The following is a 22,476-nucleotide window of genomic DNA, read 5'->3' on the forward strand; positions in this document are numbered from 1 at the left end:
GCGGACCTGGTTTCCACAGCTACCGCGGGTAAGTCTTCTTTTTTGCCTTATGTTCCCCCACAGCAAAAGAAAACACCTCAATACCAGATGCAGTCCTTTCGGTCGCATAAGTTCAAAAAGGGTCGGGGCTCTTCCATCCTCACCAGGGGTAGAGGTAGAGGGAAAAGAACACCAGCTACGGCTAGTTCCCAGGAACAGAAATCCTCCCCGGCCTCTGCAAAATCCACCGCATGACGCTGGGGCTCCGCTGAGGGAGTCCGCACCGGTGGGGGCACGTCTTCGGCTCTTCAGCCAAGTCTGGGTTTAGTCGGATTTGGATCCTTGGGTGGTCGAAATTGTATCCCAGGGCTACAAACTGGAGTTTGAAGAGGTGCCTCCACGCCGATTTTTCAAATCGGCCTTGCCAGCTTCTCCCCCAGAGAGGGAAATAAGTTCAGCTGCCATACAAAAGCTGTGTCAATAGCAGGTGATTATACCTAGTGCAACAGGGGAAAGGGTTTTATTCAAACCTATTTGTGGTTCCGAAGCCGGATGGCTCAGTCAGGCTAATTCTGAAAAAATCCCTGAACCGATAATTGAAATGGTTCAAATTCAAGATGGAATCTCTCCGGGCAGTGATCTCCAGCCTGGAAGGGGGGGATTTTATGGTGTCACTGGACATAAAGGATGCATACCTTCATGTCCCCATATATCCGCCTCATCAAGCGTACCTGAGATTCGCTGTACAGGATTGTCATTACCAGTTTCAGACGTTGCCGTTTGGGCTTTCCACGGCCCGAGAATTTTCACCAAGGTAATGGCGGAGATGATGGTGCTCCTGCGAAAGCGAGGAGTCACAATTATCCCATACTTGGACGATCTCCTGATAAAGGCAAGATCAAGAGATCAGTTACTGAAAAGCGTGTCTCTCTCCCTGAGAGTACTACAACAACACGGCTGGATTCTAAATCTGCCAAAGTCGCAGTTGGTCCCGACAACTCGGCTGGCGTTTTTGGGCATGGCTCTGGACACGGAAAAAAAGAGGGTTTTCTCCCAATGGAAAAAGCCCAGGAGCTCCAGAACATGGTCAAGGACCTGCTAAAACCAAAAAGAGTGTCAGTTCGTCAATGTACTCGAGTATTGGGGAAGATGGTGGCGGCCTACGAGGCCATTCAGTTCGGCAGGTTCCATGCGAGAACTTTTCAGTGGGACCTTCTGGCCAAGTGGTCAGGGTCCCATCTACAAATGCATCGGAGGATAAGCCTGTCCCCCAGGGCCAGGGTATCTCTCCTGTGGTGGCTTCGGAGTGCTCACCTTCTAGAGGGTCGCAGGTTCGGCATTCAAGATTGGGTTCTTGTGACCACGGACGCGAGCCTCCGAGGATGGGGAGCAGTCACGCAAGGGAAAAATTTTCAGGGAATATGGTCAAGCCAGGAGGCTTGTCTACACATCAATGTGCTGGAATTAAGGGCCATATACAACGGCCTACAACAAGCGGAGACCCTTCTTCGCAACCTACCCGTTCTGATTCAGTCAGACAACGTCACGGCAGTGGCGCATGTAAGGAGCAGAGCAGCAATGGCAGAAGCCACCAGGAATCTTCGCTGGGCGGAAAATCATGTAAGCGCTCTGTCAGCAGTCTTCATTCCAGGAGTAGACAACTGGGAAGCAGGCTTCCTCAGCAGACACGATCTCCATCCAGGAGAGTGGGGACTTCATCAAGAAGTCTTTGCAGAGGTAACAAGTCGTTGGGGACTTCCTCAAATAGACATGATGGCGTCATGCCTCAACAAAAAGCTTTGGACGTATTGTTCCAGGTCGAGGGACCCTCAGGCAGTGGCGGTGGACGCCCTAGTGACACCGTGGGTGTTTCAGTCGGTCTATGTGTTTCCTCCACTGCCACTCATCTCAAAAATATTCAGAATCATAAGACGAACAAGAGTGCAGACAATACTCATTGTTCCAGATTGGCCTCGAATGGCCTGGTATTCAGATCTTCAAGAAATGCTCACAGAAGATCCGTGGCCTCTTCCTCCCAGGGAGGACTTGTTACAACAGGGGCCCTGTGTGTTTCAGGACTTACCGCAGTTATGTTTGACGGCATGGCGGTTGAACACCAAATCCTAGCTAGGAAAGGTATTCAGTGGGAAGTCATCCCTACTCTAATCAGAGCTAGGAGGTAACGGCGAAGCATTATCACCGTATCTGGAGAAAATATGTATCTTGGTGTGAAGCTAAGAATGCTCCTACGGAAGATTTTCAGCTGGGTCGTTTTCTCCACTTTCTACAGACAGGAGTGGATATGGGCCTTAAGTTAGGCTCCGTTAAGGTGCAGATTTCGGCCTTATCTATATTCTTTCAGAAGGAATTGGCTTCTCTCCCAGAGGTCCAGACTTTTGAAAAGGAAGTGCTGCACATCCAACCTCCTTTTGTGCCCCCAGTGACACCGTGGGACTCTTCAAACGGTTGAACTAAAATTTCTCACTTGGAAAGTGGTCATGTTGTTGGCCTTGGCATCTGCGAGGAGGGTGTCCGAATTGTCGGCTTTGTCTCACAAGAGCCCCTATCTGATTTTCCATGAGGATCGAGCAGAGTTGAGGACTCGTCCTCAATTTCTAGCTAAGGTGGTGTCGTCGTTTCATATGAACCAACCTATTGTGGTGCCTGTAGCTACGGGTGACTTGGAGGATTCCAAGTCCCTTGACGTAGTCAGGGCCTTAAAGATTTATGTAGCCAGGACGGCTCGGGTTAGGAAAACAGAGGCACTGTTTGTCCTGTATGCAGCCAACAAAGTTGGTGCTCCTGCTTCTAAGCAGACTATTGCTCGCTGGATCTGTAACACGATTCAGCAGGCTCATTCTACGGCTGGATTGCCGTTACCAGATTCTGTAAAGGCCCATTCCACTAGGAAGGTGGGCTCTTCTTGGGAGGCTGCCTGAGACGTCTCGGCATTACAGCTTTGCCGAGCAGCTACTTGGTCGGGTTCAAACACTTTTGCTAAATTCTACAAGTTTGATACCCTAGCTGATGAGGACCTCCTGTTTGCTCAATCGGTGCTGCAGAGTCATCCGCACTCTCCCGCCCGGTCTGGAGCTTTGGTATAATCCCCATGGTCCTTACGGAGTCCCCAGTATCCTCTAGGACGTAAGAGAAAATAAGATTTTAAACCTACCGGTAAATCTTTTTCTCCTAGTCCGTAGAGGATGCCGGGCGCCCGTCCCAGTGCGGACTTTTTCTGCAAGGCTTGTATAAAGTTGTTGCTTACATAAGGGTTATGTTACAGTTGAGATCAGTCTCTGGCTGATGCTGTTTTGTTCATGCTGTTAACTGGTTTGGTATATACCATATTGTACGGTGTGTATGGTGTGGGCTGGTATGTATCTCGCCCTTAGTTTAACAAATATCCTTTCCTCGTACTGTCCGTCTCCTCTGGGCACAGTTCTCTAACTGAGGTCTGGAGGAGGGGCATAGAGGGAGGAGCCAGTTCACACCCATCTAAAGTCTTAGAGTGCCCATATCTCCTGCGGAGCCCGTCTATACCCCATGGTCCTTACGGAGTCCCCAGCATCCTCTACGGACTAGGAGAAAAAGATTTACCGGTAGGTTAAAAATCTTATTATTTCCCTATGACAGGCCAGTTCAAACTGTCACATGACCATCTTTAACCAACAGCATCACTCCCAGAGAGTCTACTGACAGCAGCACATCCCCGCCTCACTGACAGCAGCACAACCCTGCCTCACTGACAGCAGTTCATCCCTGCCTCACTGACAGCAGCACATCCCTGCCTCACTGACAGCAGTTCATCCCTGCCTCACTGACAGCAGCGCATCACCACCTCACTAACAGCAGCAAATCCCCGCCTCACTGACAGAGCAGCACAACCCCACCTCACTGACAGCAGCACATCCACGCATCACTGACAGCAGCAAAACCCCACATCACTGACAGCAGCACATCCCCACCTCACTGACAGAGCAGAACACCGCCTCACTAACATCAGCACATCACTCCCTTACTGACAGCAGCACATCACCACCTCACTGGCAGCAGCACATCACCGCCTCACTGACAGCAGCACATCACTGCCTCGCTGGCAGCAGCACATTACCGTCTCACTGGCAGCAGCACATCCCGGCTCACTGGCAGCAGCGCAGCCCCGCCTCACTGACAGCAGCACATCCCCGCCTCACTGACAGCAGCACATCCCCGCCTCACTGACTGCAGCACATTCCCACCTCACTGACAGCAGCACATCCCCGCCTCACTGACAGCAGCACATCCCCGCCTCGCTGACAGCAGCGCATCCCCGCCTCGCTGACAGCAGCACATCCCTGCCTCGCTGACAGCAGCACATCCCTACCTCAAATCACACGACAATGTATTATTTCCCTATGGCAGGCCAGTTCAAACTGTCACATGACCATCTTTAACCAACAGCATCACTCCCAGCGAGACTACTGACAGCAGCACATCCTCGCCTCACTGACAGCAGCTCATCCCCGCCTCACTGACAGCAGCTCATCCCCGCCTCACTTACAGCAGCACATCCCTACCTCACTGACGTCAGCACATCCCCGCATCACTGACAGCAGCACATCCCCTGCCTCACTGACAGCAGCACATCACGGCCTCACTGACAGCAACACATCCCTGCCTCACTGACAGTAGCGCATCCCTACCTCAAATCACACAACAATGTATCATTTCCCTATGACAGGACAGTTCCAACTGTCACATGACCATCTTTAACCAACAGCATCACTCCAAGCGAGACTACTGACAGCAGTACATCCCCTGCCTCACTGTCAGCAGCACATCACGGCCTCACAGACAGCAGCGCATCCCCGCCTCACTGACAGCAGCGCATCACCGCCTCACTGACAGCAGCGCATCCCCGCCTCACTGACAGCAGCGCATCCTCGCCTCACTGACAGCAGCACATCCCTACCTCACTGACGTCAGCACAACCCAGCCTCACTGACAGCAGCGCATCTCTGCCTCACTGACAGCAGTACATGCCCGCCCCACTGACAGCAGTACATCCCCACCTCACTGACATCAGCTTATCCCCACCTCACTGACAGCAGCACATCCCTGCCCCACTGACTGCAGCACATCCCCGCCTTACTGACTGCAGCACATCACTGCCTCACTGACAGAAATGCATCCCCGCCTCACTGACAGCAGCACATCCCCACCTCACTACAGCAGCACATCCCCGCCTCACTGACAGCAATGCATCCCCGCCTCACTGACAGCAGCTCATCCCCGCCTCACTGACAGCAGCACATCCCCGCCTCACTGATAGCAGAATATCCCCGCCTCACTGACAGCAGCACATCCCCGCCTCACTGACTGCAGCGCATCCCCGCCTCGCTGACAGCAGCACATCCCTGCCTCGCTGGCAGCAGCACATCCCTACCTCAAATCACACGACAATGTATTATTTCCCTATGGCAGGCCAGTTCAAACTGTCACATGACCATCTTTAACCAACAGCATCACTCCCAGAGAGTCTACTGACAGCAGCACATCCCTGCCTCACTGACAGCAGCACATCCCCGCCTCACTGACAGCAGCACAACCCTGCCTCACTGACACCAGCATATCGCCGCCTCATGAACAGCAGTTCATCCCTGCCTCACTGACAGCAGCGCATCACCGCCTCACTAACAGCAGCACAACACCGCCTCACTGACAGCAGCACATCCCGCCTCACTGACAGCAGCACATCACTGCCTCACTGCAAGAAGCACATCCCCGCCTCACTGACAGCAGCACATCCCTACCTCAAGTCACACGACAATGTATAATTTCCCTATGGCAGGATAGTTCCAATTGTCACATGACCATCTTTAACCAACAGCATCACTCCCAGCAAGACTACTAACAGCAGTACATCCCCGCCTCACTGACAGCAGTACATCTCCGCCTCACTGACAGCAGTACATCCCCGCCTCACTGACAGCAGCACATCCCCGCCTCACTGACAGCAGCACATCCCCGCCTCACTGACAGCAGCGCATCCCCGCCTCACCGACAGCAGCGCATCCCCACCTCACCGACAGTAGCGCATCACTGCCTCACCGACAGCAGCACATCCCTACCTCAAATCGCACGACAATGTATTATTTCCCTATGACAAGACAGTTCCAACTGTCACATGACTATCTTTAACCAACAGCATCACTCCCAGCTAGACTACGGACAGCAGCACATCACGGCCTCACTGACAGCAGCACATCCCCGCCTCACTGACAGCAGCGCATCCCCGCCTCACTGACAGCAGCACATCCCTGCCTCACTGACAGCAGCGCATCCCCGCCTCACTGACAGCAGCGCATCCCTGCCTCACTGACAGCAGCGCATCCCTGCCTCACTGACAGCAGCACATCCCACCTCACTGACAGCAGCACATCCCCGCCTCACTGACAACAGCGCATCCCCGCCTCACTGACAGCAGCGCACCCCGCCTCACTGACAGCAGCGCATCCCCACCTCACTGACAGCAGAACATCCACGCCTCACTGACAGCATCGCATCCCGGCCTCACTGACAGTAGCGCATCCCTACCTCAAATCACACGACAACGTATTATTTCCCTATGACAGGACAGTTCCAACTGTCACATGACCATCTTTAACCAACAGCATCACTCCCAGCGAGACTACTGACAGCAGCACATCCCCGCCTCACTGACAGCAGTACATCCCTGCCTCACTGACAGCAGCACATCCCCGCCTCACTGACAGCAGCACATCCCCGCCTCACTGACAGCAGCGCATCCCTGCCTCACCGACAGCAGCGCATCCCCACCTCACCGACAGTAGCGCATCACTGCCTCACCGACAGCAGCACATCCCTACCTCAAATCGCACGACAATGTATTATTTCCCTATGACAAGACAGTTCCAACTGTCACATGACTATCTTTAACCAACAGCATCACTCCCAGCTAGACTACGGACAGCAGCACATCACGGCCTCACTGACAGCAGCACATCCTGCCTCACTGACAGCATCACATCCCCGCCTCACTGACAGCAGCGCATCCCTGCCTCACTGACAGCAGCGCATCCCTGCCTCACTGACAGCAGCACATCCCACCTCACTGACAGCAGCACATCCCCGCCTCACTGACAACAGCGCATCCCCGCCTCACTGACAGCAGCGCACCCCGCCTCACTGACAGCAGCGCATCCCCACCTCACTGACAGCAGAACATCCACGCCTCACTGACAGCATCGCATCCCCGCCTCACTGACAGTAGCGCATCCCTACCTCAAATCACACGACAACGTATTATTTCCCTATGACAGGACAGTTCCAACTGTCACATGACCATCTTTAACCAACAGCATCACTCCCAGCGAGACTACTGACAGCAGCACATCCTCGCCTCACTGACAGCAGCACATCCCCGCCTCACTGACAGCAGCTCATCCCCGCCTCACTTACAGCAGCACATCCCTACCTCACTGACGTCAGCACATCCCCGCATCACTGACAGCAGCACATCCCCTGCCTCACTGACAGCAGCACATCACGGCCTCACTGACAGCAGCACATCCCTGCCTTACTGACAGTAGCGCATCCCTACCTCAAATCACACGACAATGTATCATTTCCCTATGATAGGACAGTTCCAACTGTCACATGACCATCTTTAACCAACAGCATCACTCCAAGCGAGACTACTGACAGCAGTACATCCCCTGCCTCACTGTCAGCAGCACATCACGGCCTCACAGACAGCAGCGCATCCCCGCCTCACTGACAGCAGCGCATCACCGCCTCACTGACAGCAGCGCATCCCCGCCTGACAGCAGCGCATCCTCGCCTCACTGACAGCAGCACATCCCTACCTCACTGACGTCAGCACATCCCAGCCTCACTGACAGCAGCACATCTCTGCCTCACTGACAGCAGTACATCCCCGCCCCACTGACAGCAGTACATCCCCACCTCACTGACAGCAGCTTATCCCCACCTCACTGACAGCAGCACATCACCGCCCCACTGACTGCAGCACATCCCCGCCTTACTGACTGCAGCACATCCCCGCCTCACTGACAGCAATGCATCCCCGCCTCACTGACAGCAGCACATCCCCGCCTCACATACAGCAGCACATCCCCGCCTCACTGACAGCAGCACATCCCCGCCTCACTGACAGCAGCACATTCCTGACTCACTGACAGCAGCACATCCCTGCCTCACTGACAGCAGCACATCCCCGCCTCACTGACAGCAGCACATCCCCGCCTCACTGACAGCAGCACATTCCTGACTCACTGACAGCAGCACATCCCTGCCTCACTGACAGCAGCACATCCCTGCCTCACTGACAGCAGCACATCTCTGCCTCACTGACAGCAGCACATCCCCGCCCCACTGACAGCAGTACATCCCCACCTCACTGACAGCAGCTTATCCCCACCTCACTGACAGCAGCACATCACCGCCCCACTGACTGCAGCACATCCCCGCCTTACTGACTGCAGCACATCCCCGCCTCACTGACAGCAATGCATCCCCGCCTCACTGACAGCAGCACATCCCCGCCTCACTGACAGCAGCACATCCCCGCCTCACTGACAGCAGCACATCCCCGCCTCACTGACAGCAGCACATTCCTGGCTCACTGACAGCAGCACATCCCTGCCTCACTGACAGCAGCACATCCCCGCCTCACTGACAGACATGCACATTTCTGTCAGAAATTTTTTAGCTGTCTTATTGACTTACACTGTTATCCAGTTACATGTTTATTCTTTAAAAAGAATTCAAATTAAACTGCCTATTTTGAACTATTTCTTCCTCCTATTCTGTATCTGTTCCACCCTATTTCATTACAACAAGGACCATTTTATAAGATACTGTAGATATATCATTTATGGGTGTGCGGTCGTGTTCTGATATACATACGACGTGGGTGGTTGAGCATACACTATGGTGTGCGTATATATAGGGTTAGGGCTAGGGCGAAGCATGGAGAGTATATGCAGATGGACATTTTAGGGTTGGAGTTGGGCTCTTCGTGTCATAAGGCCCTGTGCCCATCATGTCAAAATGTCACCAAGCGTGAGTCAGCGATGAGGGAGGGGCTCAAATGCAGCAAACTGTATCATATTGGCTCCGCCCCCTTCACACGGACCAGCAATTCCCGGTATTATTTCCCCATCCTGCCCACTTGGGATGCAGGCCATCCATCCATTCCTCTAAAGTCCCCCATCCACTAGTGAGACTTATCTGAACTGAAAGTCGGATCCGATTTCCCCCCCGACCTTCCTGGCAGCTTTCCCGGGAGTCCTGCTATTACGATTTGCAACTTGAGTGGTCTTTTTTCATCTGATATATTGCATCTGATATATCGCATGCAGCTAGGTTTGTGGATGGGTGTGTCCAGGTACCAGTCAAGTGACTCCTCCGCGTTATCACCTGCGATAGGATCGCAGGTGTACAAATGCGCGCCTCGGCTCGGAGTCAGAGGAAAATGACATGCGATGTGTCACTTTTCATACGATCCATCAATTCGAAAGCTCGGAATCAGATGAAAAGTGGCCATATAGCACTAGTGGATGGGGGCCTTAAGGGTCCGGGGAACTACAAGAAAAATCTGAAGTCTTATGAACACGTTATATTGATGTAAATATCTAGTAAGCCTGTCATGTGGTAGCAACTGAGGGCCTACTGCAGACCTGACTGCACATCTACGTTCAGTCACACTGACATGCGGGGGGACGCCCAGCACCGGGCTAGTCCGCCCCGCATGTCAGTCCCTGCCCCGTCTTACAAGTACAAAAGCATCGCCGCTTTTGTACTGGAGGAGTAGCTCCCCACCAGCGCAGCTCCTGCGCGCTGGCAGGGAGCTACCCGTCGCTGTGCTGGTCGCAGCGGCTGCGTGTGACGTCATGCAGCTGCCGCGGCCCACCCCACGCACACGGTCCGGGCATGCCTGCGTTGCACGGAGCGCGCCCCTAAAATGGCGGCCAAACGCCGGCGGTCTGTCCCCTCCCGTCCAGCGTACGCCTCTGCCTGTCATTCAGCGATCAGGTCTGAATTAGCCCCAGAATGCACAAAAGCAGGCAGACATGGCAAAGAGGTTCAGCTGTTGCTCAGACCGAAAACACCAGATTGGTTAAAGATTGTGACCAAGGTGATTGGTCTGTGGAATAATTTGATCATGAAAAAACTGCTGATCTCCTGTGATTTTCATGTAAAACATTCTCTAGAGTTTACAGAGAGTTGTGTGCAAAACCATGGGGGTAATTCAGAGTTGATCGCAGCAGCAAATTTGTTAGCAGTTGGGAAAAACCATGTGCACTGCAGGGGAGGCAGATATAACATTTGCAGAGAGAGTTAGATTTGGGTGTGGTGTGTTCAAACTGAAATCTAAGTTGCAGTGTAAAAATAAAGCAGCCAGTATTTACCCTGCACAGAAACAAAATAACCCACCCAAATCTAACTCTCTCTGCACATGTTATATCTGCCTCCCCTGCAGTGCACATGGTTTTACCCAACTGCTAACAAATTTGATGCTGCGATCAACTCGGAATTACCCCCCATGTTCTGTGGGCAGAAAAGCACCTTGCAAATGAGAGAGGTCAGAGGAGAATGGACAGACTGGTTCTAGCTGACAGGAAGGTAACAGTAATAGCCGGCATCACAACAGAGGAATGCAGAGGAGCACACACAGGACCTCCAACCTTGCAGAGTATGGACTACAGCAGCAGAAGTCCACACCAGGTCCCACTCCTGTCAGGGGTCTGAGGCTGCAGTGGGCACAGGCTCACCAACATCGGACAGATGAAGATCGCAAAATGTTTCCTGGTCATAATTTGGAATAAACAAAATGAATCCCTGGATCCATCCTGCCTTGTGTCAACAGTTAAGGCTGGTGGTGGTATAATGGTGTGGGGTGTGGGGAATGGGGTTGGGTATGATATGTCGACAGTCAATGCTGACATTCGTTGTGTCGACATGACAATGTCGACGTGGTTATACTGGCGACTTTTACGTAGACAGCAATGAAATGTTGACATGTTAGAATGTGGTCTAGCAGTCACTTACCTGCTCCTGACGGTCCCAATTTTAACCCCCCCATCCCATTTCAACCCCCCCAGCCCAATTTTAACCCCCCCCCCCCAGCCCATCCTTAGGAGTAAATTGAGTTCTATTTCAGATGGGATGTTATCCATAGCAGCCAATCAGATTCCATTTCTCATTTATCTAGAATATAATCCCATTAATCTGATTGATTGGTTGCTACGGGCAACATCCAATCTTAAAAAGAACTCCCATTTTAGTAAATTTACCCTTAAGGCCTGTTAACATTTGACAATGTCAACACTATTACTGTCGAAATCGCTGTGTTGTCATTTTGCATGTCGATATTGTCATTTTCGACCTTTTGACTACATCCGCTGCCACCAGGGACCAGAGTCTCTTCGAAGGAATGTTTCCAGCAACATGTTGCATCTGTGCCACAAAGAATTCCATCTGCTCAGGGAGGCAAAGGGCTTGTCCTACCCACAGCAAGAAACGTGTGACAGAGATTTTCCTCTGTGAACAAAATACAAACACATCGAACCTGGGGAATTGTGTTTCATCACGCCAGTGACAGAATGGGCTGGTAAGTGCGCAGACACCTAACATAAGGGCAGGACCCATAGGCACGCAATAAAAGTGACATCACTGGATCCTAGCGCTCTCATAGGCCGTATTCTCATGAATATTGATGTCAACAAACAAAATGGCCGCCCACGCTGTGAGCAGGACATGGGTGCACTTGAAATAAACCTTTTGATATTTTAGTCCTAAATTTCTGCATTTAATACATTCATTAAACTCAGACTGGTGTCACATCGCAATAGTAACATGAATGCAGGTATATGTAACAGTTTCCACAGTCCGCCCATTCACATCCATAAATAACAGTGCATGTCTCTTGTATAAACAGAGATGCCTTTTATGAGGTGCATTTACATTAATGCATAGCTCCTCCTAGAAGATACACACAATATACAAACTGGTTTACAATGAAGGCATATCACAGGACGATATTTATTTACGAAACACTAGAATACACACACACACACACACACACACACACACACATATATACACACACACACGCGCGTGCGTGTGTGTGTACATATATAGAAATTATTATAATAAACCAAGCAGTAACCTGTGCTACAGGCTACATTTCTTACATTTCTGTTTTCTTACACCCCTAGGCACCTGTACGCAAACTGCAGGACAGCCTGCCTCATATAGTGAATATGGACTAGGCTCAACAAGTCATAAAGCAAATCACTTTACAGACGTTTAAAACACATAACACCCTGCACAGCACACACACACACACACACACACACACACACACACACACACACACACACACAAACCCTCGAACAATCCTGTACATCCAACATGAATACACTGAGTACACAACAGAAGGATATTGCTAAACATGTGCTTGCAAATGAAAAGAAACAGGAAAAGGTTGGGTGTAAGGTAAATACACAGTTACTGTAGCAAGTAAGGCATTGATGCAAAGCAGAAGACATTTGACAGCTCATTTAGTGCCATGTACGAGATTAAATTCTGAATGAAATCAGGTTTTTGTTACGCCAATTGTGGTTATGTGCTGAAACTACTGACCAGTCTATACAACATACACTGTAATATATAATATGTATGTATGTGTCAATTCACAATGACTAACCTGTATACAGAAGGTTTCAGTCAGGCTCCAGTCTTCCTGTTGTGCTTCAGCAAAGTCTGGGATGGAAGAAGAGAGAGGATTGGAGAGGGAGAACCAGCCCCTGACACATTGTCTACTCTCCTCCTACAGATACAGATGCAGTGATGTGTGATTCTCCTGACTAGGGATGTGCTGAACGTTACCCAGCCACACACGCTCTCTGTAACTGATTATTCCTCTTCCTCTGTATGTCCCTTCACTTCCTCCACTGCCCCTCCTCCAATACACTGTATGCCTTCCTCACTGTGACAGCTTCCTCTTCTGTATATAGGGTCTTCACTCTCTAATCATACAATGTGCCCAGGATCTTCATTCTCTCTGACTGTACAGTGTGCTCAGGGTCTCCATTCTCTCTAATCGTACAGTGTGCCCAGGGTCTCCATTCTCTCTAATCGTACAGTGTGCTCAGGGTCTCCATTCTCTCTAATCGTACAGTGTGCCCAGGGTCTCCATTCACTCTAATCGTACAGTGTGCCCAGGGTCTCCATTCTCTCTAATCGTACAGTGTGCCCAGGGTCTCCATTCTCTCTAATCGTACAGTGTGCCCAGGGTCTCCATTCTCTCTAATCGTACAGTGTGCCCAGGGTCTCCATTCTCTCTAATCGTACAGTGTGCCCAGGATCTTCATTCTCTCTGACTGTACAGTGTGCCCAGGATCTCCATTCTCTCTAATGATACCGTGTGTCAAAGGTCTACACTCTCTCATGGTACCGTGTGTCCATGGTGTTCACTCTCTCTTCAATCTCTAATTGTACTGCATGTCCGGGGTCTTCACTCTCCAATGGTACTTTTCTAGTAATACCGCGTGTCAAAGGTCGTCACTGTCTAATAGTACCGTGTGTCCATGGTCTTCATTCTCTAATGGTACCAAATGTCAAGGGTCTTCATTCTCTAATGGTACCACCTGTCAAAGGTCTTGACTTCCTAATGGTACCACATGTCCAGAGTCTTCCCTCTCTAATGGTACTGTGTGTCCAGGGTCTTCAATCTCTAATAGTACCATGTCCAGGGTCCTCATTCTCTAATGGTACCACGTGTCTACGGTCTTCATTCCCTAATTGTTCCATGTGTCCAGAGTCTTCACTCTCTAATGATACTATGTGTCCATGATTTTCACTCTGTAATGGTACTGTATATCCAGTGTATTCACTCTCTAATGGTATTGTATGTCCAAGGTCTTCACTCTCTAATGCAGTGGTTCTCAAACTCGTTCCTCAGGACCCCACATGGTTCACGTTTTCCATGTCACCCAGCAGCTGCACTGTGTATCACCAACTGTCACATTTTAAAAATCTACAGGTGACCTGCAAAACATGAACCGTGTGGGGTCCTGGGGACCGAGTTTGAGAACCTGTGCTCTAATGGTACCTTGTGTCCAGAGTCTTCACTCTCTAATGGTACCTTGTGTCCAGGGTCTTCACTCTCTAATGGTACCGCGTGTCCAGGGTCTTCACTCTCTAATGGTAATGTGTGTACCGGTCTTCAGTTTCTAATGGTACCGCGTGTCCAGGGTCTTCACTCTCTAATGATACTTTGTGTCCATGATTTTCACTCTGTAATGGTACTGTATGTCCAGGGTCTTCACTCTCTAATGGTAATGTGTGTCCAGGGTCTTCACTCTCTAATGGTACCATGTATCCAGGGTTTTCACTCTCTAATGGTACTGTATGTCCAGGGTCTTCACTCTCTAATAGCACTTTGTGTCCAGGGTCTTCACTCTAATGGTACCATGTGTCTATGGTCTTCACTCTAATGGTACCATGTGTCCATGGTCTCCACTCTGTAATGGTACCGTGTGTCCACGATCTTCGGGCTCTAATGGTACTTTGTATCCAAGGTCTCACTCTCTAATGGAACTTTGTATCCAGGGTCATAGGCTTCATCCACCCCCTGCAGTCTCCTCACTGGTGGTATCATGTGTCCAGGGTCTTCACTTTCTAAAGGTACCACTTTCCTCACTGTCCATCTTATCGGCAGGTAAGTCTGTGGCTGCATCTCCTACCTCCACCATAAAGTTCTACATAGACTTTTCCAAAGTGACTCCCATCTTACTCTCATTAGTGTCTCCTTATATCGCTCTTCATGCACTCCCATTCCCCTCCCGCATGAACCCCCCTCTCACACCCTCCAAGTGATGTAATGCTCAATCCTGTTGCAATTCAAGAGTCATAAATAACCCAGTACTAACTGGTAAAGTGGGGATGACACCCAAAAGGAGCTGGAGGGTATTCCAAGTCCAGCAGCTGCAGGCAGCCCAGGGGGGCCTGGCGAAAAACAGATGGAGGGGGGAGATTTATGAAACAGAGAAGGCGGGGGGGGGGTTACAGCGGAAGGGAGTAGATAAAGAAGAGGAGGAAATCAGGGGATAATAGAGGAGGGGGGTTAGATTTATGAGTGTAAATGTGGGGAGAGGGGGCAATATGCACAGTGTATGTGGGGATGTAGATGAAGAAGAGGAAATGGAGGAGGGGGAGTAACAGAGGGGATGGGGAGAGATCTATAAGTGAGGGGAAATGATGAAAAGGAGGATGCAATAGATGCAGAGTGTATAGAGGGGTGATGCACAGCAGCAGGCACCAGGTGCTATGCCAGGAGATGGAGGTGGCAGAATGACAGCAGGGAGAGGAGGGAAGGGGGTAGGGGAAGGAGGGGGGGGGATACACTGATAACGCTGCGGGAGAGAGATGCAGAAGCTGGCTGGATGGAGACGAGGGTGAGGGTGATCACAGAGGGGGCGACCCCTGCACAGTGGAGGAGATGGGAGCAGTGAGGGAGCCTTAGATGCCCACTTCAGCCTGCAGCAGATGTAGCGGTACAGCAGCCAGGGAGGCGGGGAGGAGCCGGGCACAGCAGCAGCATTGTGGGCAATGTAGTCCTCACCCTCCTCTCCGGGCTCCGGGCTCTGCTGCAAAGCATCATGGTCGCTGCTGCTGCCTGGTATCTGCTGCTGCTCTCCTCCTAACCTAATCCGTCCGCCGGGGCTGTAATCCAGGCAGTCCCGATCTTTACCAGTGCATCTCTAATGCTCTGTCATCTGATCAACCCATCATCCCTCCTGTCGCCGGGGCTGTAATCCTTGCACTGTAATCCTGGCAGTCCCGATCTTTACCTGTGCGTTTTCTTTCCGTCTGTGGTACTCTGGTCCCATTAACCCTTTAACCAGGACTTTAATGTAATCCCTGCAGACTGATCTGTGATCTGACCCATCTCTGCCCAATAACTCAGATCTCAATCTATAATCCACGCATTGTAGCAGTCCCTGTTTTTGGAGATGCATCATTGATTTTCAACAAGATGCACTGTAATCACAATAGTCCAGATTTTTTTTTTTTGGGTGAAATTGCATTGAATTAAATCCAGATTCGTATTTGAGTTTTGCGCAGCTGTGGTTGGGGGTTGCTGTGTTTCATCTGCCTCTGTCCTGGCTCTGGTTGGGGGTTGCTGTGTTTCATCTGCCTCTGTCCTGGCTCTGGTTGGAGGTTGCTGTTTCCCTTCTGCCCCTGTCCTGGTTCCGGATGGGGGTTGCTGTGCTCCATCTGCTCCTGTCCTGGCTCTGGTTGGGGGTTGCTGTTTCCCTTCTGCCCCTGTCCTGGTTTCGGATGGGGGTTGCTGTGCTCCATCTGCTCCTGTCCTGGCTCTGGTTGGGGATTGCTGTGCTCCATCTGCTCCTGTCCTGGCTCTGGTTGAGGTTGCTGTTCCCCTTCTCCTCCTGTCCTGGTTCCGGTTGGGGGTTTCTGAGCTCCCTCTGCTCCTGTCCTGGTTCTTTTTGGGGGTTGCTGTGCTCCTTCTCCTCCTGTCCTGGTTCCGGTTGGGGGTTGCTGAGCTCCTTCTCCTCCTGTCCTGGTTCCGGTTGGGGGTTGCTGAGCTCCCTCTGCTCCTGTCCTGGCTTTGGTTGGGGGTTGCTGTGCTCCATCTGCCCCTGTCCTGGCTTTGGTTGGGGGTAGCTCGGTTCCCTCTGCTCCTGTCCTGATTCCGGTTGGGGGTTGCGGAGTTCCCTCTGCTCCTGTCCTGGCTTTGGTTGGGGGTTGCTGTGCTCCATCTGCCCCTGTCCTGGCTTTGGTTGGGGGTAGCTCGGTTCTCTCTGCCCCTGTCCTGGCTCTGGTTGGAGGTTGCTGTTCCCCTTCTGCTTCTGTCTTGGCTCTGGTTGGGGATTGCTGTGCTCCATCTGCCCCTGTCCTGGCTCTGGTTGGGGGTTGCTGTGCTCCATCTGCCCCTGTCCTGGCTCTGGTTGGGAGTTGCTGAGCTTCATCTGCCCCATCCTGGCCCTGGTTGGGGGTTGCTGTTCCCCTTCTGCTCCTGTCCTGGCTCTGGTTGTTAGAACGCCATTGGGGCGCGGTCCGGATGACGCAAGCGTGTCCGGACCGTTGCGGGGGGCAGGCCGCAGCAGCTGCGTGATGTCACACGCAGCCGCTGAGATTCGAGATCAGTTTCTCAGACATGCGAAGGGACGCCCAGCACAGGAGCTGTGCTGGCAGGGAGCTACTCGCCGGGTGCAAAAGAATTGCCGCCATGCAATGCTTTTGCACCTGTGCAGGGGGGACAGAGCCAGACATGCGGGCGGGCGGACTAGCCCTGTGCTGGGCATCCCTCCGCATGTCTGAGAAACTGATCGTAGATGTGCTAAATTTAGCACATCTACGATCAGATCTGAATTACTCCCTGTGTTCCCTCTGCTCCTGGTGCTGGTTGGGGGTAGCTGTTTTCCCTCTGCTCCTGGTACTGGTTGGGGGCAGCTGTGCTCCCTCTGGTTCTGGTTGGGGATAGTTGTGTTCCCTCTGGTTCTGGTTGGGGTTAGCTGTGTTCCCTCTGGTTCTGGTTGGGGGTAGCGGTGTTCCCTCTGCTCCTGGTTCTGGTTGGTGGTAGCTGTGTTCCCTCTCGTTGGGGGTAGCGGTATTCCCTCTGCTCCTGGTTCTGGTTGGTGGTAGCTGTGTTCCCTCTGGTTCTGGTTGGGGTAGCGGTATTCCCTCTGGTTCTGGTTGGGGGTTGTTGTGTTCCCTCTGGTTCTGGTTGGGAGTTGCTGTGTTCCCTCTGGTTCTGGTTGGGGGTAGCGGTGTTCCCACTGCTCCTGGTTCTGGTTGGGGGTAGCTGTATTCCCTCTGGTTCTGGTTAAGGGTAGCTGTGTTCCCTCTGGTTCTGGTTGGTGGTAGCTGTGTTCCCTCTGGTTCTGGTTGGTGGTAGCGGTATTCCCTCTGGTTCTGGTTGGGGGTTGTTGTGTTCCCTCTGGTTCTGGTTGGGAGTTGCTGTGTTCCCTCTGGTTCTGGTTGGGGGTAGCGGTGTTCCCTCTGCTCCTGGTTCTGGTTGGGGGTAGCTGTATTCCCTCTGGTTCTGGTTGGGGGTAGCTGTGTTCCCTCTGGTTCTGGTTGGGGGTAGCTGTGTTCCCTCTGGTTCTGGTTGGGGGTAGCTGTGTTCCCTCTGGTTCTGGTTAGGGGTAGCTGTGTTCCTTCTGCTTCTGGTTGGGGTAGCTGTGTTCCTTCTGGTTCTGGTTGGGGGTAGTGGTGTTCACTCTGGTTCTGGTTGGGGTTAGCTGTGTTCCCTCTGCTCCTGGTTCGGGGTAGCTGTGTTCTCTCTAGTTCTGGTTGGGGTAGCTGTGTTCCCTCTGGTTCTGGTTGGGGGTAGCTGTGTTCCCTCTGGTTCTGGTTAGGAGTGGTTGTTGTGTTCCCTCTGGTTCTGGTTGGGGGTAGCTGTGTTCCTTCTGGTTGGGGTAGCTGTGTTCCTTCTGGTTCTGGTTGGGGGTAGTGGTGTTCACTCTGGTTCTGGTTGGGGGTAGCGGTGTTCCCTCTGCTCCTGGTTCTGGTTGGTGGTAGCTGTGTTCCCTCTCGTTGGGGGTAGCGGTATTCCCTCTGCTCCTGGTTCTGGTTGGTGGTAGCTGTGTTCCCTCTGGTTCTGGTTGGGGGTAGCGGTATTCCCTCTGGTTCTGGTTGGGGGTTGTTGTGTTCCCTCTGGTTCTGGTTGGGAGTTGCTGTGTTCCCTCTGGTTCTGGTTGGGGGTAGCGGTGTTCCCACTGCTCCTGGTTCTGGTTGGGGGTAGCTGTATTCCCTCTGGTTCTGGTTAAGGGTAGCTGTGTTCCCTCTGGTTCTGGTTGGTGGTAGCTGTGTTCCCTCTGGTTCTGGTTGATGGTAGCGGTATTCCCTCTGGTTCTGGTTGGGGGTTGTTGTGTTCCCTCTGGTTCTGGTTGGAAGTTGCTGTGTTCCCTCTGGTTCTGGTTGGGGGTAGCGGTGTTCCCTCTGCTCCTGGTTCTGGTTGGGGGTAGCTGTATTCCCTCTGGTTCTGGTTGGGGGTAGCTGTGTTCCCTCTGGTTCTGGTTAGCTGTGTTCCCTCTGGTTCTGGTTGGGGGTAGCTGTGTTCCCTCTGGTTCTGGTTAGGGGTAGCTGTGTTCCTTCTGCTTCTGGTTGGGGTAGCTGTGTTCCTTCTGGTTCTGGTTGGGGGTAGTGGTGTTCACTCTGGTTCTGGTTGGGGGTAGCTGTGTTCCCTCTGCTCCTGGTTCGGGGTAGCTGTGTTCTCTCTAGTTCTGGTTGGGGTAGCTGTGTTCCCTCTGGTTCTGGTTGGGGGTAGCTGTTTTCCCTCTGGTTCTGGTTAGGGGTTGTTGTGTTCCCTCTGGTTCTGGTTGGGGGTAGCTGTGTTCCCTCTGGTTCTGGTTGGGGGTAGCTGTGTTCCCTCTGGTTCTGGTTAGGGGTAGCTGTGTTCCTTCTGGTTCTGGTTGGGGGTAGCGGTGTTCCTTCTGGTTCTGGTTGGGGGTAGTGGTGTTCACTCTGGTTCTGGTTGTGGGTAGCTGTGTTCCCTCTGCTCCTGGTTGGGGGTAGCTGTGTTCCCTCTGCTCCTTGTTCTGGTTGGGGGTTGCTGTGCTCCCTCTGCTCCTGGTTTGGGTTGGGGGTAGTTGTGTTCCTTCTGGTTCTGGTTGGGGATTGCTGTGCTCCCTCTGCCCCTGGTTCTGGTTGGGGGTAGTTGTGTTCCTTCTGCTCCTGGTTCTGGTTGGGGGTTGCTGTGTTCCTTCTGCTCCTGGTTCTGGTTGGAGGTTGCTGTGTTTCCTCTGGTTCTGGTTGGGGGTAGCTGTGTTTCCTCTGGTTCTGGTTGGGGGTAGCTGTGTTCCCTCTGCTCCTGGTTCTTGTTGGGGATAGTTGTGTTCTCTCTGGTTCTGGTTGGGGATAGCTGTGTTCCCTCTGCTCCTGGTTCTGGTTGGGGCTAGTTGTGTTCCTTCTGGTTCTGGTTGGGAGTAGCTGTGTTCCCTCTGCTCCTTGTTCTGGTTGGGGGTAGTTGTGTTCCCTTTGCTCCTGGTTCTGGTTGGGGGTAGCTGTGTTCCCTCTGCTCCTGGCTCTAGCTGTGTGAGATATTCTGAGGCAGGTCTCAATGTGATTTGATATTTCTAGCATTACAATGTCATGTGTGAACACATACCAATCAAAGGTCGCCATGCCTAATTAGCACCTGCCACCCTGCTGGCCAATACAAAGTCACAGATACACAGGTAGCTGTCAAGGGGCCTACACACTGGTCGAAGCATCCACACTGAAAGATATGAACGATTTATCATTCATTTATGAACGACATCGTTCATATCTTTCAAATATATCGACCAGTGTGTAGGCCCCTTAAATGTGTAATGGAGCCAGGACCATCCAAGTCATCGTTGTGTGTTGTTATGGGGTGTGGATCATAGGATTGACCACACTTAGGTAGACCACTATTGGTCAACAGTGACTAGGTCGACACGGTCATTAGGTCAACATGAACAAGGTCGACATGGAAAAAGGTTAACCTGAGTTTTTTTTTGTTTTTTGGTGTCGTTTTCTTCGTAAAGTGACCAGGAACCCCAATTAGTGCGCAATGTCCCCTCGCATGGCGAGCGAGCTTCGGGCAAGGTGCCTCTCTATGCTCTGCACAGGTTACTATTCCCAATCGTAATCCACGTGGATCGTAAATTATTAAAAAGTTTAAAAAAAATAAAAAAATGTGAAAAACTCATGTCGACCTTTTTCCATGTTGACCTAGTACATGTCGACCTAGAGACCGGATAACGTTGTTATGCTGTCACATTACTCAGTCCTATAACTATAAGTATCATCTAATAACTGTTACATATCACAGACTCCAATAACTGGTACATATGTACTGTATTATGCAGACTCCAATAACTCGTACATATCACAGAGTCCAATAACTGGTACATATTTACTATATTATACAGATTCCAATAACTGGTACATATGTACTGTATTATACAGAATCCAATAACTGGTACATATTTACTATATTATACAGATTCCAATAACTGGTACATATGTACTGTATTATACAGACTCCAATAACTGGTACATATGTACTGTATTATACAGACTCCAATAACTGGTACATATGTATTGTATTATACAGACTCCAATAACTGGTACATATGTACTGTATTATACAGACTCCAATAACTGGTACATATGTACTGTATTATGCAGACTCCAATAACTGGTATATATGTACTGTATTATGCAGACTCCAATAACTGGTACATATGTACTGTATTATACAGACTCCAATAACTGGTACATATGTACTGTATTATACAGACTCCAATAACTGGTACATATGCACTGTATTATACAGACTCCAATAACTGGTACATATCTACTGTATTATACAGACTCCAATAACTGGTACATATGTACTGTATTATGCAGACTCCAATAACTGGTATATATGTACTGTATTATGCAGACTCCAATAACTGGTACATATGTACTGTATTATACAGACTCCAATAACTGGTACATATGTACTGTATTATACAGACTCCAATAACTGGTACATATGTACTGTATTATACATACTCCAATAACTGGTACAAATGTATTGTATTGGTACATATGTATTGTATTATACAGACTCCAATAACTGGTACATATGTATTGTATTATACAGACTCCAATAACTGGTACATATGTACTGTATTATACAGACTCCAATAACTGGTACATATGTACTGTATTATACAGACTCCAATAACTGGTACATATGTACTGTATTATACAGACTCCAATAACTGGTACATATGTACTGTATTATACAGACTCCAATAACTGGTACATATGTACTGTATTATACATACTCCAATAACTGGTACATATGTATTGTATTGGTACATATGTATTGTATTATACAGACTCCAATAACTGGTACATATGTATTGTATTATACAGACTCCAATAACTGGTACATATGTACTGTATTATACAGACTCCAATAACTGGTACATATGTACTGTATTATACAGACTCCAATAACTGGTACATATGTACTGTATTATACAGACTCCAATATCTGGTACATATGTACTGTATTATACAGACTCCAATAACTGGTACATATGCACTGTATTATACAGACTCCAATAACTGGTACATATGTACTGTATTATGCAGACTCCAATAACTGGTACATATGTACTGTATTATACAGACTCCAGTAACTGGTACATATGTACTGTATTATACAGACTCCAATAACTGGTACATATGTACTGTATTATACAGACTCCAATAACTGGTACATATGTACTGTATTATACAGACTCCAATAACTGGTACATATGTACTGTATTATGCAGACTCCAATAACTGGTACATATGTACTGTATTATACAGACTCCAATAACTTGTACATATGTACTGTATTATACAGACTCCAATAACTGGTACATATGTACTTTATTAACTGTTACATATGTCACGCAGACCCCA

At 50.4% G+C, this 22,476-nt stretch overlaps 2 protein-coding genes across 7 annotated transcripts in view; both read right to left on the minus strand.

The window, feature by feature from the left end:
* AGPAT1 (1-acylglycerol-3-phosphate O-acyltransferase 1) overlaps positions 1-22,476 on the minus strand; it is a 64,911-nt gene that overhangs the window by 39,542 nt on the left and 2,893 nt on the right. For 2 of the 6 annotated variants that reach the window (XM_063938163.1, XM_063938168.1), the window contains exons 1-2: positions 14,943-15,609; positions 12,716-12,771 (exon numbers count right to left, since the gene is read on the minus strand). The gene's annotated coding sequence lies outside the window, so the exon portion shown is untranslated. The other 4 variants (XM_063938164.1, XM_063938166.1, XM_063938167.1 and 1 more) reach the window with 4 other exon arrangements.
* LOC134949944 (proline-rich protein 2-like) lies at positions 16,203-17,012 on the minus strand. The gene has a single exon (XM_063938628.1). It carries the CDS (start codon positions 17,010-17,012, stop codon positions 16,203-16,205), a length of 810 nt encoding a protein of 269 aa, XP_063794698.1.

The sequence above is a fragment of the Pseudophryne corroboree genome, chromosome 8, assembly GCF_028390025.1.
Source record: "Pseudophryne corroboree isolate aPseCor3 chromosome 8, aPseCor3.hap2, whole genome shotgun sequence".
Lineage (NCBI taxonomy): Eukaryota > Metazoa > Chordata > Amphibia > Anura > Myobatrachidae > Pseudophryne > Pseudophryne corroboree.

What these genes read in the sequence shown, in the direction of transcription:
- LOC134949944 (XM_063938628.1), bottom strand. Translation starts at nt 17,012, where the DNA reads ATGGGGCAGATGAAGCTCAGCAACTCCCAACCAGAGCCAGGACAGGGG.